Source organism: Centruroides vittatus, unplaced genomic scaffold (genome assembly GCF_030686945.1).
Source record: "Centruroides vittatus isolate TY-2023 unplaced genomic scaffold, ASM3068694v2 scaffold_3315, whole genome shotgun sequence".
Lineage (NCBI taxonomy): Eukaryota > Metazoa > Arthropoda > Arachnida > Scorpiones > Buthidae > Centruroides > Centruroides vittatus.
In genome coordinates, this window is record NW_027122703.1 from 4703605 (window position 1) to 4718771 (window position 15167).

Consider the following 15167-nt stretch of genomic DNA (forward strand, 5'->3'; position numbering starts at 1 on the left):
CCATACTATATATGATAGTGTTTTTTAAGTTTAGTAGATAGTAATGACCATTGCTCTGTCTAAGCTCTTAGAAATTATTCCATGTACTGTACATAATAATCTCCTCCTGAAAGTACTGTTCTGAGCTCTGAGAATGAGCATTACTGTCCTGTAGTACAAATGTTTTGCTTGTTGTATCTGCATAAGGATCTAGAATATTATCCCTATATTTTCAAGCATTAAAGTTTCCACTTGGCAGCACATAGAGATCTGTGTGGCTACCCAAACAGAAGTCATCCCAAACACGCTAGGGTAGATGTACCAGTTTTGGCCAGAAAACAAATTTAACTTAAAAATATAATCCCCACATATTCAAATCTGTCCAATGAAACAAACTTTTATTCTTAACTGTGTGAACAGTTAACAATAAAAGTTTGTTTCATTTGTGATTATATTTAAGTTAAATTTGTTTTCTTGCCAAAACTGGTACATCTACCCTACCTTCACTGTAACAATCCATTTCACAAATGTCACAGGAAGGCTAGTGAATCCCTAGTTCTCTCCAGATCAAACATTACCTCAAATCATTCTGCAAACAATATCTGGATTCATCCATGAAAAGTACAGAAACCAAATGGTTCGTTGGGTGACTTTTTTCTGACCGATTCGTCGTAAACATAAGAGACTTTGCTGATGAGACACTGAAGTTATAGAACCAACACTGTCTGTTGCAAAATTTGTTTTCATAGGCTTTCAGTCCAGTTCACATGACTGCATGCCCAATTGAAACATTCCCTCCTGTTGTGTGAAGGAGGGGTAAGCAAATTACTGGCCACACTATGTACAGACCTTCCTCATAGTCTTTTGCACACAGTGGAAGCTGATATCATTCTTCCAGTAGTTCCAGCAAAGAAGATTATTCTAGAGTCAGCATAGATGTCCTATTCTTTCTTGCCGTTAACCACAGATATCAATCTTGTGTGGCAGATATGGCTTTAGGCCTTCCTTAGCTGAATCTTTTAGATGCCAATCCTATGTTTTAAAATTGGTTCCACAGCCTGTGGACTACAAAATGACTTACATTCAGTCATCTTACTATGTCTATCAGTATCTGGTTTGCCTCCATTATCCAATGGTTCTCCAATGCAGTTCTTTTGACATTCCCACAAAAAGCCTCCCTCTGATTTCTTCATTTAAAGTCTCAACACAAACAAATGGAATATTGAAATGCATGCATTTATGCTGCTGTCTGCTTATGTAAACTGATATTCTGACTTGGCATTGTTTTTCCTCAATGACATATCCAAATTTCATAATTCCACTATTTTTACCATTTGTTCCTTAATTTATGTATATTAGTGTATTTAACCATCATCATCTACTCAAATAATTTATAAAAATAACTTATGATATCAACATGTGGACAAGAGTATATTATATTGAATGTCCTTTTTTAGAGAGGAAAAAGTTTTTGAATACTTTGTAAATTTTGGAACTCAATAATAATAGATAGAACAACTTATTTATTATTTCTAATAATGGTCTACATTTGTGTTATTTTAAAAATAAAAGATCAAAATTAATGCAATTTCTCAAAACAATCATGGTCAAGGTTAATAATAACATTTAATCTAGACCATAATTGATAACAATATTTAATATAAAAAAGTGAACTAAATTTTTTTTTCTAGTGAGTTTTTACTTTAATTTGTATTAAAGTATTAAACACAATTAGCATAATGAACAAATGCCACATTTTTTCTGAATATAAGACATAGGTTTTTTAAAATTTCATTTAAAATGATGACGCCTGGCTTTCTCTGAAAGTCAGAGGGCATCTTAAACACACATTTGAATACCAATAAAAGACTGATGAAACTCAATGAAATCAATAAACAAGAATCTCCTCCTACAGGCCACTGATTAAGAAAATGTTGCAAATATCAAATGATTGTGTTTACAATGATGTAACAAATAAATTTACACATCACTTTACATAAAAACTATACTATATTTCTACTTTAGATCAGTGTTCAAAAACCCTACATTTTTGTCTAAACCCTAATTTAACAGACTAATTGGGGAAAAGAGATATTGGCTATTGCCAAAAGTCCATAAAATCAAACCTGTTTAAAAACATATATTAATAAAAAAACATAAAAACGTGAAAGATGAGTTAAAATGTTGTTATAATGTATATTTATGAATAAAATAAAATTATAATGTATATTGAGTAATTTATACTCCTTGACACTAATCAAATGATTCCCAAAGTGGTCTATAACAACCCCTAGGGGTTGACTCTGAACTGCAAGGGGTCCATGTAAGTGAAAACAAAAACTGGGGGTACTGTACATGAGATGTAAAAGGGGGCCTACGAGAATGGATCCAATTTAAGCAGACTGTGACCAAAATCTTGGCTTTCCATAAATGGAATAATTCACATAACACAGATAATACCTATGTACTTACATAATACTTTCTTATAACAGACATATAAATTACCTATAAAGTAAATATTTTTAAAACAAATGTTTATAAAACATGATGAATATTTGGAGCTTGATTTGGGGAACTTTATGACTCCATGCTTTAATCACGGGAAAATTTGAAATCGATGATGGGTTCATTCTCCATCGATGGGTCAAAGCAACAACTTAATTACTTTGAATTTTAATTAAGAGAATGTTCTAACAATTAGCATTGAGTTCAATCAACCAATCTAACCTTTTTGAGACAGTTTTAGAGTTTATGGATGATAAAGATCCAATTTTAAAAGAAAATTTAATGAAGTGGAAACCAGACATTGCTTATTTAATAGATTTGTTCACTAAATTTAATGAGGTTAACTTGTAATTAAAAGATGACAGGCTAAATTTGATAAAAACAAAGTCCATCATCATTTCAGCTTTTCTTGTCAAAATTAAACTAACGAAACAAAATATTAGACAGTGCGAATTTTCTCAATTTGCCACAGACAAACTGCCAGGATGATGATGTTTCAACCTACGTTTAACATTTAAATATGCTTCACACAGACTTTGAAACTAAGTTTGAATATGTTTTGACTATGGAAATACCACAATAAATTATTGATCCATATGGTGACATTGAAGAAATGGATGTCATATTACAAGAAGAACTGATCGGAGTAAGCACTAACAAAGAACTTAAGGTACAGTTCAGAAAGGGCTATCAGCAATTTTGGCTTCAGAGAGACATACCTATTACTTATCCAGCATTATGTACTATCGCAAGAAAGTTTTTAATAGCTTTTCCATCTTCATACCTCATGGAAATGGGTTTCAGCGTAGTTGCCAATCTTCTTACAAAAGGAAGAAACAAATTAGAAATCACCGATCAAGGAGATTTAAGGTTAAACCTAACTAAATTGAAACCAAATATTGAAAATTTGCTATTAAAGCATCAGGCTCATCCCTCCCATTAAAAGCGTTTATTTTTTTTGTGTAGTTATTTTATGTTATAATTTTACTAGATTTGCATTTTATGTTGTCTTAATAAATGTATAAAACTTAACATGTGTTTTTAACTTTTTCACTCTACAGTTAAACCTATCAAAGTGAGTAGCACTGTGTCAGCTGTCAAAAAATACATTTGAAGTTGATGAATTTGAAACAATTCAATATTAGAAAAGCGGGGGGTCTACCCAAAACAGAAAAAATTGGCACGTGGTCTATGAGATAAAAAAGTTTGGGGACATCTGCTCTAATCCAACCTTTTTAGCATTCTCTATTAATGGGGAAAAGGTTTTAAATTTTTCCTATCGAATAGAAACTCCTGTTAAATCAATGTCCATTAAATCAGAATCTGTTATATAGAAGATTTATCATATCTAAAAACCTGACTATATATAATAATAATGAAAATAATTTTTATTATTAGTATATAAATATTACTATTATTTAATATTTATCTTGTCTTTGTAATCTAGTTTCATTGTTTAAAATTATTAAAATTTAAACAGATTGTTTTATTTAATTTATATTTGTTAAAACGGAAGAATCCTTGCCTTAATGATGTTATATGTAGTAATAATAGTAATCTTGCAAAAATATTGATAGAAAAATTATATTCAGGTAAATACATTAAGTCAATTTATTGTACAAAATATTACGATTAAAACGATTTATGCTTTTTAAAGATAACGACTCATTATTATTAGAGCATTTCAAACAATTTATGAAGATAATTATAAATATATATCTGAGTAAAAAGAATAAAAACTCCATTTAAACAAAAAATAATTCTTTAAAATTTTTTAAACAACAACAATTTATTGTAACAATATATATATATCATTAATTTACCTTTAAATCTGAAGATTCAGGTGCAGCTGCAGAATCAGCAGATATAAAAACTTTACCTATGTAGAAAATTAAGTTTAAAAAATAATTTATAGTTTTTTAAATATATATTAAAGCAAAATTACAATTACAGCAAAATTAAGATAAATATTAATAACTGTGCAGACTCATTAGCATAAATACAGATGTATCAATATATCTGTTGAAAATATGTCAGATTCTTTATATATCTTACTCTTGATTTACACAATAGACTGAGACTAAATATCTATATGGAAAATAGAGAAATAACTTTCATTTTCATTTTAATGCTTTAATTTTATATTTACTACACATCATTTTTGTATAGAAAACAGTTTTTAAAAGCCTTATTAATGTATAAGTGCACAATATAAAATTTAAACTGAAATAGTATTATTTTTTTTTTCTTAACTTGTTGATAGAGTGATTTTTCTCTTCTTTTTTTTTTAGTTGAAAATCTTATGTCCCATCCACTACTAACTTCTTCAATACCAGTTTTTATTTTTTCAAATTCATTTTTCAAAGATATTTACAGTTTTATCTTAATAAAATCCATTATCAAAGTTTTATTTTATTTCTACTTAACTGATATATTTTCTGATATGGAGCTAAGTTCAGTGCACACAGTGTGAAGTAAAGATGTAGTACAAAATGGGAAATCCCATCTTTGAACATGTAAGATGAAAGTAGTGCAAAATGACTGCAATGTCATAATAGTTAGCATAAGTCTAACAATTGATTTTATCAATGAGTAAGTGTAATTTTAAAGTAAAATAGTAAAGAATATTTTAAAATGCCATGTAAACTGAAATTTTATTGTATAAAATGAAATCTTTTCACATTTTTCAACTTTGTTAAACTAAAATCATGCTATTCAAGTACTATGTAAATTAAGGGTTAGATGTATATTCACTAGATAATAAGTAATTCAATTAAATCAACATATACCATAAACATTTATTAAAATTTAAATTTTTATTAAGATAAATTATTAAATTTGTATACCTGAATGAATGAAAAGCCTAAGTGGAATATCCTCTGATAGCACTACAATAAAAGCTTCTATGCTGTCATAACCTAAACTTGCCCAAGGAAGCTCTACTTGACATCTAACCTAATCATAATATTAAAGATTAAAATTTTTTCAATCTGTTAAAAGTAAATTTAAATAAAATATTTGTTAATTACAGTTTTTTAAATTGTTTTACCTTATATAACCTTTCAAATTCGTCTAAACAGATTTCTTTTTTAGTCATATGTAAAATACTCAATACATTAGCTTTTATAATATCGTCTATTGGAGGTTCATCATCAATTCTCAAATTATCAAAACAGGAGTCAAGATTAATTAAATCTGAAAAAAATAAAAATAAATAAAATTTTAAAAAATTATTGAAAAATAATACATAAAAGTACTAAAAATTCATTTCACTATAATAAATTATTTTTATTTCATTCTATTAGAATTGTTAGAAGTAATTTAATAAAAAATTATCATTATAAATAAAATTTTTAAAATTTATGCAATGAATGTCTGGAAAAAATCTCCGCAAGTTTGTAAAATGCAGTTTTTACGTTTGAAAAATGAAAACTTTTAAACTACATACAGTAGAGAGTCGTTAATCGGAACACTGGTAATCGGAATGATTTTCAGTCGGACTGTGTCGTGCTGAATCGAACGTTTTTGATACTAAATTTACTTCTAAAGTATAATTTTCATGTTTTTATATTCTTCAATATATTTATTTTGTTTGTACAAAATAAAGAAATAATTTTTAACAATACGATAGCCTCGATTATTATTATAAAAATTTTCGTTAGGCTTAAAATCGACAAAAATTCAACACAAAGCGACATGCAACGGAGAAAAATTTGAACATCGAACAGGTTAATATATTTATTCGTACATAATGGGTAATCGGAACAACCCCAGTCCCCAATTGATTCCGATTTTAAATATCTAGAGCAAATTTTGACATAAAATAGATTGCCATCAAGTTTATCTTTATAATTTATATAAACATCAAATTTTTAAAATAGGAAGCCAGTTTGAAGACTCATTTTTTAAAGAGCTACATTGAGCATGCGCGTATCTTCAAGACGTGCAATTTTTAAAATTTTTGGAAGATGCGTTTTTTTACAAACATTCCAAAGCATAGAAACCTGATGAAAATCATTAAAAAACAGAAGAAAATGTTTATTTAAACTGCTCCATACCAGTTTAGTTTAGTTAACAGTAAGCAAATATACAGTTTTCTAGAAAACTTTCCTTGATCAGCTTTTCATAAGCACTTCAGGATGTTTTAATTATTAATTAATGTAAGAAAAAAAGCATATCAAATAAAATTCACACCAATGAAGCAAATGCATTAAAAGTATTATAATTTTTTTTTTTAAATTTTGGTTTGACTTGAATATCCTTTACATAAACAAAAATTTGTCATAAAAACATAGAAATAAAAAATTATCATACCTTTTTTAGTATCTTCTTTAACTGATTTTATTGCAGAATTATTTACATCAAATAACAACCAATTATCTTTACATAACTCAGGCTGATGGATAAAAAAAATATCAGGAAAGCATGAAACTAACTCAGTTAAGCATGAATATCCCATTTCTTTTAGGTTTAATTCTTTTTTTAAAACTTCCTGGAATAGTAATTTATTAGTTAGATAAAACAAAATTTAATGGTTTCTGATTTTAATGTCAATACAGAATAAACATATTCAGTTACATAAGATTATAATAATTATACGATTTAAAAAGTTCTAAAGTCAGTGCCATCTTTAGGGCAGGCCTACAGGCCCCCCTTAATCCGAAAGTAATAAAGTTACAAATAAAAAATACGTTAACTGAAATTGTTTAATTGAAGTTTGATTATAATTAAAAACTCAACAATTAATATATTAATTTAATTTTTAAAATAATAATTTTTGTTATTCTTAGAGTAAGAAAACTTAAAAATTTTTGATACTTCTGATTCACCACACCTTGGCCAAAAACAGTACTTTCTCCTTGCAGAAAGAAAATTCCACTTCCTGGCCAAGGGAAGTGAAAAATCGTATATAATCCATTTCTAGGTCTGTAATATACTCTTGTTTCTGTTTCCTTAAGGGAGCCCCATCTTGGTCCTGGCCCAGGGCCCCTTACGTTCTAAAGACGGCACTGTCTAAAGCAATTTGATCAAAATTAATCAGATTTTGTGTGTAACTGTACAAGATGGTCCAAATGTTGGCTAATTAAAGTATATTTCAAGAATAGTTAAAATTAGCCTAAAATCACTGCGTGACTACTAATTCAGTTGAATCACTAGAAGCAAAAATATCAAACAATATGAAACTATTCCAAACTGGTTATAACTGTTCTGAAAATGATCTTAAAAATATATCTTGGTTAACTGACTTTTAGGCAATCCTGTATATTAATTTTACTTTAAAGTGTTCAACTTAGGATGTTTACTAATTTTCTCCAGTTGTTCAGTGATGATTCCAAAATTTTTAATTTTTAAAAAATATTTGCTAAGATTTTGAGAGAGAAAGAATCAGTTACAATAACAAAAAATCTTTAAGAATAGAAAAATTTTGGAAAAGATAAATATCTTACAATTATAGCTATAACCCAGTATCCAAACTCCTGCTGTAACAAATGTTCTTTAGTATCTGTATGATATCTGAACTGAATACAATAATTCCAGTATCATGAATTTATTTAAAGTGCACTTGTGAGAAATTTGAAAGTCACATTAGTAAAAGTAGAAAATAGGAAAAGACTCCAATTTTCAATATTTGTTTTCATTTGTTTCAGTAGTGTGTGTTATTATAGTTGTGTAGTTTAATGATTTTAATCACAAAATTTCAGTGCAATCATACTAAACTTACTCTTAACAATTCATTATCTTGATTGCTTATTTTCATTATTGTTTTTATTTTTATATAGTTGTGAGAGCCTAATCAGGGATATAGAGATAAGAAATTATCTTCTATACTGCTTACACGAATCTGTTTGTAAAAACAGTTCTCCGGTTTGTCATGCCCAATTAAGGAGATGGTTACCTTGTGGTTCCAAAGTGGTAGGAGGGACTTATTTAATGTTAAAAGGGAGGAAACTGTTGATTGTAAGACCAACGCTCTCCTAAACCTCAGGTTCCAGACACCAGGTGATCTGTTTTATTATACACGGTATCACCATGCATATTAATCTGTCTTAAATAGGGCTGCAGTATTTGCGTATGAGAGGACAATATAAATGAATTATTCTAAGTCCAATTTAAATTAAACAAAAGTATATTTATTGGAACTTAACTAAAATGACATAATATATACAAGGTAAATTAAAACAAACGAATTTAAAATAATATTCGAGGAAAAAAAAAATACATGGAGGTTAATTAATAACTAACAGTCTAAAACAACCTATTCGTGCTATATCTACCACTAATGCACGTATGAGAGAGAGTTTACATTAATGCGACAACTATAATACCTCAACGAGTTTCTTCTTTCATGATAAGTATGGCGAATTCTGGTCAGTCGTAACTTCTATTATGTGGTCAGTATGGCTTACTGCCTATCTTGAGAACTGCGCTGATTCAGTATGGCTTTTCCTATCTTCAGGACTGCGCATCTTGAGTGGAAAACATCCCTTTTTATAAGCACAAACGGGCAACTGCTGCCCAAGTCCCGTTCTATGATTCAGTTCCAGTCATCCTTTGACAGGAACTCAACTTCCTTTTAAACAGAAGCAGCTACATCCTCTGATAAATTTGTTGAAGTTTTACAGAATATTTCTAATAAATTTAAAATATAATTTTACAAATAATCTCCTAAATAGAGTCCTAACCTCAATTTTCACACAGTAATAATATAATACAAAAGTGTACTGCACAGTACATTACCATTGCTGTCTGTTGTGTATTCAAGAAAGACAGTTAATAACCAATCTTCTTCACACACCGGGATTCAATACAAAAACACACTTACGTAAGAATATATTTGGAAAATATATTCGAAATTCAACGTACAGCTTATATTTATTACTACAAAGCCAGAAGAAGAGCGCAGACGGAGCTACGAAAACATTAGCGACCCTAATATCATGACAGTAATATCAGAACGACCTCATTAAGTATTTGTTAATAAGATAATTGGAGTTTGTAATGTTTAATATGGATTGATAGGTAAATAAGTGTTTTGCATCATTTGGAGAAATTGGTTAGGATTATTTGGATGGAGTGGAAATAAGTTAAAATTTTTTTCCCATTAAAAATAATGAAAAACTTCCATATCTAAATCCCTAGTCTAATCTGGTATTTAAATTATCTTCAGAAATGCATTAGATTTGGATAATGGAGTATGGCTGTATTTTTTTTCACAAACGTAAATACTAACTTCATTATAAAAGTAAATGTATAAAAATAAATAAATGAAAATGGCATGAGGGAAGAAAAAAAGCAATGTTTCATAGATTTGTTTAATGAAAATTCTTATATTAATTCTAATTTTGAAATGATAGTTTTTCAACAATTGAACAATTAATTACTTCTTATTTTAATATTTTATTCTTCTATTCTATTTCTTGCTTTAAAGTTAATTGCAGCAATACTTTTCATATTCTATGAATAACTTAAAACTGCACATTTCATCACTGTTCATTTTGAAGTTAACAACAATTCTTTGTTCTTTTTTTTATAATAAAGGTCTTCATAATAGTATAAAGATTAATAATAGTTAAGATTAACTAAGAGATTGATTCATTAAAAAATTTTTGATAAAATAATAATAAATTATTAATTCAGCATTTGTGTCATTGCTGTTCTGGAACAGCAATATATTATATCTAATTTCTCTATTTTAATTTATAAGTTTCTTTACACACAATATTATGCAGTATAATACAGGGTGGGCCAACGAAAACAAAACGGCAAAGTTATCGTGTTCATCCAAGCAAATCGCTCGGACAGATCGATTTTATTCTCAAGGGGGACATCTTTTGCAATAAAGTTTTTGCAATTCTGAATACAACAGACAACAAAAAATTTTAAAAACTCATTTATTTTTTATTAACTAAATAAACATTTATTTCAAATAAAGTAACAAACATAAGAAAAAGTTATCATGTATTCAATAAATGTTCGAATTGAGCACCACTAGCCTCCATACAATAATACAAATTTTGCTCAAAACAGTTTCTTACACTTCAGAAAGTTTTGGGTGTTATTTGACAACACTTGTCTATAATTCTTTGTCGTAATTCTTCAAAAGATTTGGTTGCATCATAAAATTAAGCGTAAAATAAGATCTATGCAACTGAACCTGGTTTGGTTGCATAGATCTTACTTTTTAAATGTCCTCAAAGAAAAAAAAAAATCAAGAGGACTAAGATCTGGGGATCTAGCCGGCCATTCTAAAGGACCTCTACATCGGATCCAATGCCCAGAAAAAGCCGTGTTCAAAAACTAACTGGTCTTGCATAATGCGGGGGGCCTCCATCTTGTTGGAAATTTTTATGTATATTTATCCTATTTGTTAAATAGGATAAATATACATAAAAATTTATTAAATTCAAGCTAAAAATAGATAAGAATAATGATTTATAATTGTTTGTTTACGTTTGTAGCTGGCAATGTAGCTCCGAGTTGGTATAACTTTTTGCAAGAACGTTCCCACCCCACAAACCCAAGTCAATGCTTATTGGTTAAAGGATAGTCATTTAGCTATAATATACCAATTAGAACCTAACAAGCCTGCTAACTAGGATTTTATTGTCAACTGAACAAAAGAAGGGTCTCCCATAGACTTAACATGGAAAAGAGGAGTTTTGTTAGTAAATTTAAAAATATGGGGTATATATACAATATAAAAATATTAACAAATATCTTATTCATTGAAACAGACTTAGTCTTTGTAGGTAAAAGCCAATCAGTGCTTAAATCGCCACCAACTAGTTAATTACGAAAAAAAAAAATTGACACTTATTCCAACTGGAGTATTGCACAACAGTTTAACAAAAACCAGTTACTCCAATGGGAGTACTCTGCAAACAACTGGTCAACTTTTGTGGAGTTTGGCTATGGACTTCATGAAATATACTTGGGTTATTATCTGACCAATATCAACAATTGTGACGATTAACCGTCGAGTTTAAAAAAAAACCCATGAACTCGTCAGAAAAACAAATGTTAAAAAGATAATCCACGTCACAACTCTTAACCTTTGTCATAATTTCACAAAATTGCTGTCACCGATTGAAATCATCATCATTTAATTGGTGAACTAAATTAATTTTGTACAGATGAAACTTGTGAGCTTTGAGGATCCGGCAAATAGATGATCTGCTAATGCTAGTCACAGCCTCCAGTTTCCTTGTACTTAAAGTTGGGTCCACAGCAACTTGCCCCAAAATCCCAATCTCTGTTGCTTCATTTCTTACTGGATGTTCACATCCAGAGTCGTGACTTTTGTTAGCCACAGAACCCATTAACTGAAACTTTTGAACCAACTCCAGAACGTATTTTGCATTACAATGTTTGTTTGGATAGTGTTGATTAAATAAATTTGCAGTAAGATGAGCATTCTCACCATTTCTGAAATGAAGAGTTACTATTTCCATCCTTTCAGTAATTGTGTAAACCATAACAATTATGTTGTACAAAATTCACAATGAACAAATAATAATCTTAAATTCTGATTGAACCACTAAGTGGTCAAGCTTAATGTGAACACTACAAAAAAGAACATCTGCAAACAGATAACACATTATCAGCCTTAATTTTATGATCAATTTTTTTTCCTTGCATATGCAGTCTAGCTTAAAAGGTTTTTTTTATGTTTGTTAATAGTTTGTGTCACTTTTCTCCGAAATAAATGTCCATTTAATTATTAAAAAATAAATGAGTTTTTAAAATTTTTTGTTGTCTGTTGTATTCAGAATCGCAAAAACTTTATTGCAAAAGATGTCCCCCTTGAGAATAAAATTGACCTGTCCGAGCGATTTGCTTGGACGAACACGACAACTCTGCTGTTTCGTTTTCGTTGGCCCACCCTGTATATTTATCTAATATAAAATTTATCATTTCTAATTTTAAGTTCAAATACATATTTTGCATATTCTTCTAAAATTAAAAATATTCCCTGCATATTATTATTTATTTATTGTTTTACAAAATTGAAAGAACAAACAAAAGAAATAAATACTTTTCACTTACTTCATATTTTTTCAAAAAATCAGTTGCCCAGATTCCATCAGGATGACATGACAGCACCTTAAAAAATATTTAATGTTTATATATTTGTATATTTAATTTTCAAAAACACTTCACACATTTCTACACCAGAAATTTATTAAATTTATAAAATAATTATTACTTTGTGTTAATGTTTTTAGACATATTTAATGCTCATTTTCAGGTATCTTTATATTAAGCATCACTACTTAAATTCCAAAAAATAAATTGCTGGTGTAAAAAGATGTGATGTATTTTTAACAATAAAATTCCAGTTAGAACAGCTTAATACATAGCTTTTAAGTAATTCTTATAAGAAAAAATACACAGTGAAATATATTAGGCAAATTTCTCACTCAATTTACATTTTAGGCCCATTGTATGGACAAAAACAATTATTACTAGACTACAAGCTAAGGGTTTATTTATAACAAAGAAAACTCAAACAAGGCTATTGACTTGTTTGAGTATTCTTTGTTATGTAGTATACTATTTTTGTTCATCACTCCATTAAAGATCAGAAGAAATTGCAGTGTATCAAAATAAAAAGCTTGTTGCCTGTCAGTGTAGTCTATTATTTTCACAATTTGCACAAATTATCACAATCTTTTTTATGAACAAAAATAATGACTTATTTTATAATTTTCAGTAAAAGGTCAGAAAACATTCAATCTGCAGAATTAATACAAAAAGTTCAAGACATCTGTACAGAGATATGTAACTTGTACAAACCAGCAAATGATTTTCTGCCATCACAAATCTATGAAACTTATCAATTTGAATTCTTGTAGTTATACATCACACCTTTAAAATCCAGCAACGAATTTAATAAAATAACATTTTCAACCATTTTCACTGACCTATTCAGTTATAGAAGGTCGGTGAAACTGGTCAAAAATGTTATTTTATTAAATTCATTGCTGGATTTTAAAGGTGTGATTTTTGTAATATATCTCTCCAGTTAGTTCAAAATATATATGGATGTAGTTATATACCATTTTCTTACCATATGAAAGACATTAATTTCTTCAAGAGGATAGATACAAACTTGACTTTGCAAACAATTCATTTACATCAACATGACCAGAGGTCCTTTTTAATTTTTTTAGCATAGTAGACTTTCATACACATCCAGCTAAAGTTTGAACAAGCTCGATTATAGCCGTGTACTGTACATCCTGTGTATTGGATTAATTATGCTAAAACTTTTTACTAAACTTTGTGAATAATTCTGCTGATGACAACAAAATTCAGTTTTGCTTTCATAGCAGGTGTCTTCAAAAGTTTTGCTGTTTTCTGATAAAAAATACTTTGTATAGCATCCCAATAGAACAAAAAAAAAAAAAAACACCAAGCTTCCAAGTACAGACTTTTAGAGACTACGTTGAAAAAATAGACAGACTAGTTATGATGCCTGTAATTATTTTTGAAGCAATTTTTCAAAAATAATTACAGATATCACATGGACATGGCGAAAAGATGACGACTTAGTTTCTTCAAAATGTTTAATTTTTAAAAAATACTGTCAGCCATTTTAATTAAAATTGTGTATATATTTTTTAATTGGCTTATCATCAGTGAATGTTTTTTAAAAACTGTTTTTGCATAATTCAGCAGAAGCATAGCCTACAATAAAAGGTTGTCTCTATGAAGAAAGACTTATTGCTTTCTGATGATTGGACATGGCAGAAAGAAGAAGACAACTTAGTTTCTTCAAATTTTTTTACTTACTCTGCTGATTCTGTTGACCTAGTTCCTTCACTGTATGCTGGCTGATTTAAGCAATTTTACTGTATTTTCAACTGAAAATAAAAACGACTGACTAAAGCTAGGCAAAAAGTGAAAACAGTTTCTGACTTCAGGGACATTTAACTACAGTAGAGAGTCGTAATCCGAATCAATTGGGGACTGGGGTTGTTCGGATAACCGATTATGTATGAAAAAATATATTAACCTGTCCGATGTTCAAATTTTTCTCTGTTGCGTGTCGCTTTGTGTTGAATTTTCGTCGATTTTAAGCCTAACGAAAATTTTTATAATAATAATCGAGGCTATTGTATTGTTAAAAATTATTTCTTTATTTTGTACAAACAAAATAAATATATTGAAGAATATAAAAACATAAAAATTATACTTTAAAAGTTAATCTAGTATCAAAAACATTTGATTCGGCATGACACAATCTGACTGGAAAGTGTTCAGATAACTGACGATTTGGATAACTGGGGTTTGGATAAACGACTCTCTACTGTATATATTTTTAAATTTTGATGTATGTGTAAGGTGACCAGATTTTAACATTGGTGAAGCAGGACAAAATTGATGGGGGGAGTAGTCATCATCTTGAAAAAATTGTTCTAGATCAACAAAATTTTATTATCAAAGAATGCAAAAATTGTATTGTGTTATATTTTTTAAAATTTCAACATATGTAAAATTTACAAATATAATAAATTTATATACTATTATAAATCTTTAAAAACTCTCTATTCTTTTTTTGCATATTTCTCAGTCCAGAATTTTTTTAGTAAATTGATGTCATTGTTAAAATGTTATTAAATTTTTTGCAAGAGCTTGTTAAATTAGATTTCACACATAATATGGCTTTCAAGGTCTCA

The 15167-nt window shown here is 28.7% G+C and overlaps 1 protein-coding gene across 1 annotated transcript in view; it reads right to left on the bottom strand.

Moving 5' to 3' along the window:
* Positions 1 to 15167, bottom strand: part of LOC136988459 (tudor domain-containing protein 5-like) — a 70134-nt gene that overhangs the window by 39017 nt on the left and 15950 nt on the right. The window contains exons 3-7 of the mRNA XM_067286304.1: positions 12528 to 12588; positions 6799 to 6972; positions 5534 to 5679; positions 5331 to 5439; positions 4308 to 4363 (exon numbers count right to left, since the gene is read on the bottom strand). Coding sequence (XP_067142405.1) covers positions 4308 to 4363; positions 5331 to 5439; positions 5534 to 5679; positions 6799 to 6972; positions 12528 to 12588 — 546 coding nt within the window. The remainder of the gene's footprint in view (positions 1 to 4307; positions 4364 to 5330; positions 5440 to 5533; positions 5680 to 6798; positions 6973 to 12527; positions 12589 to 15167) is intronic.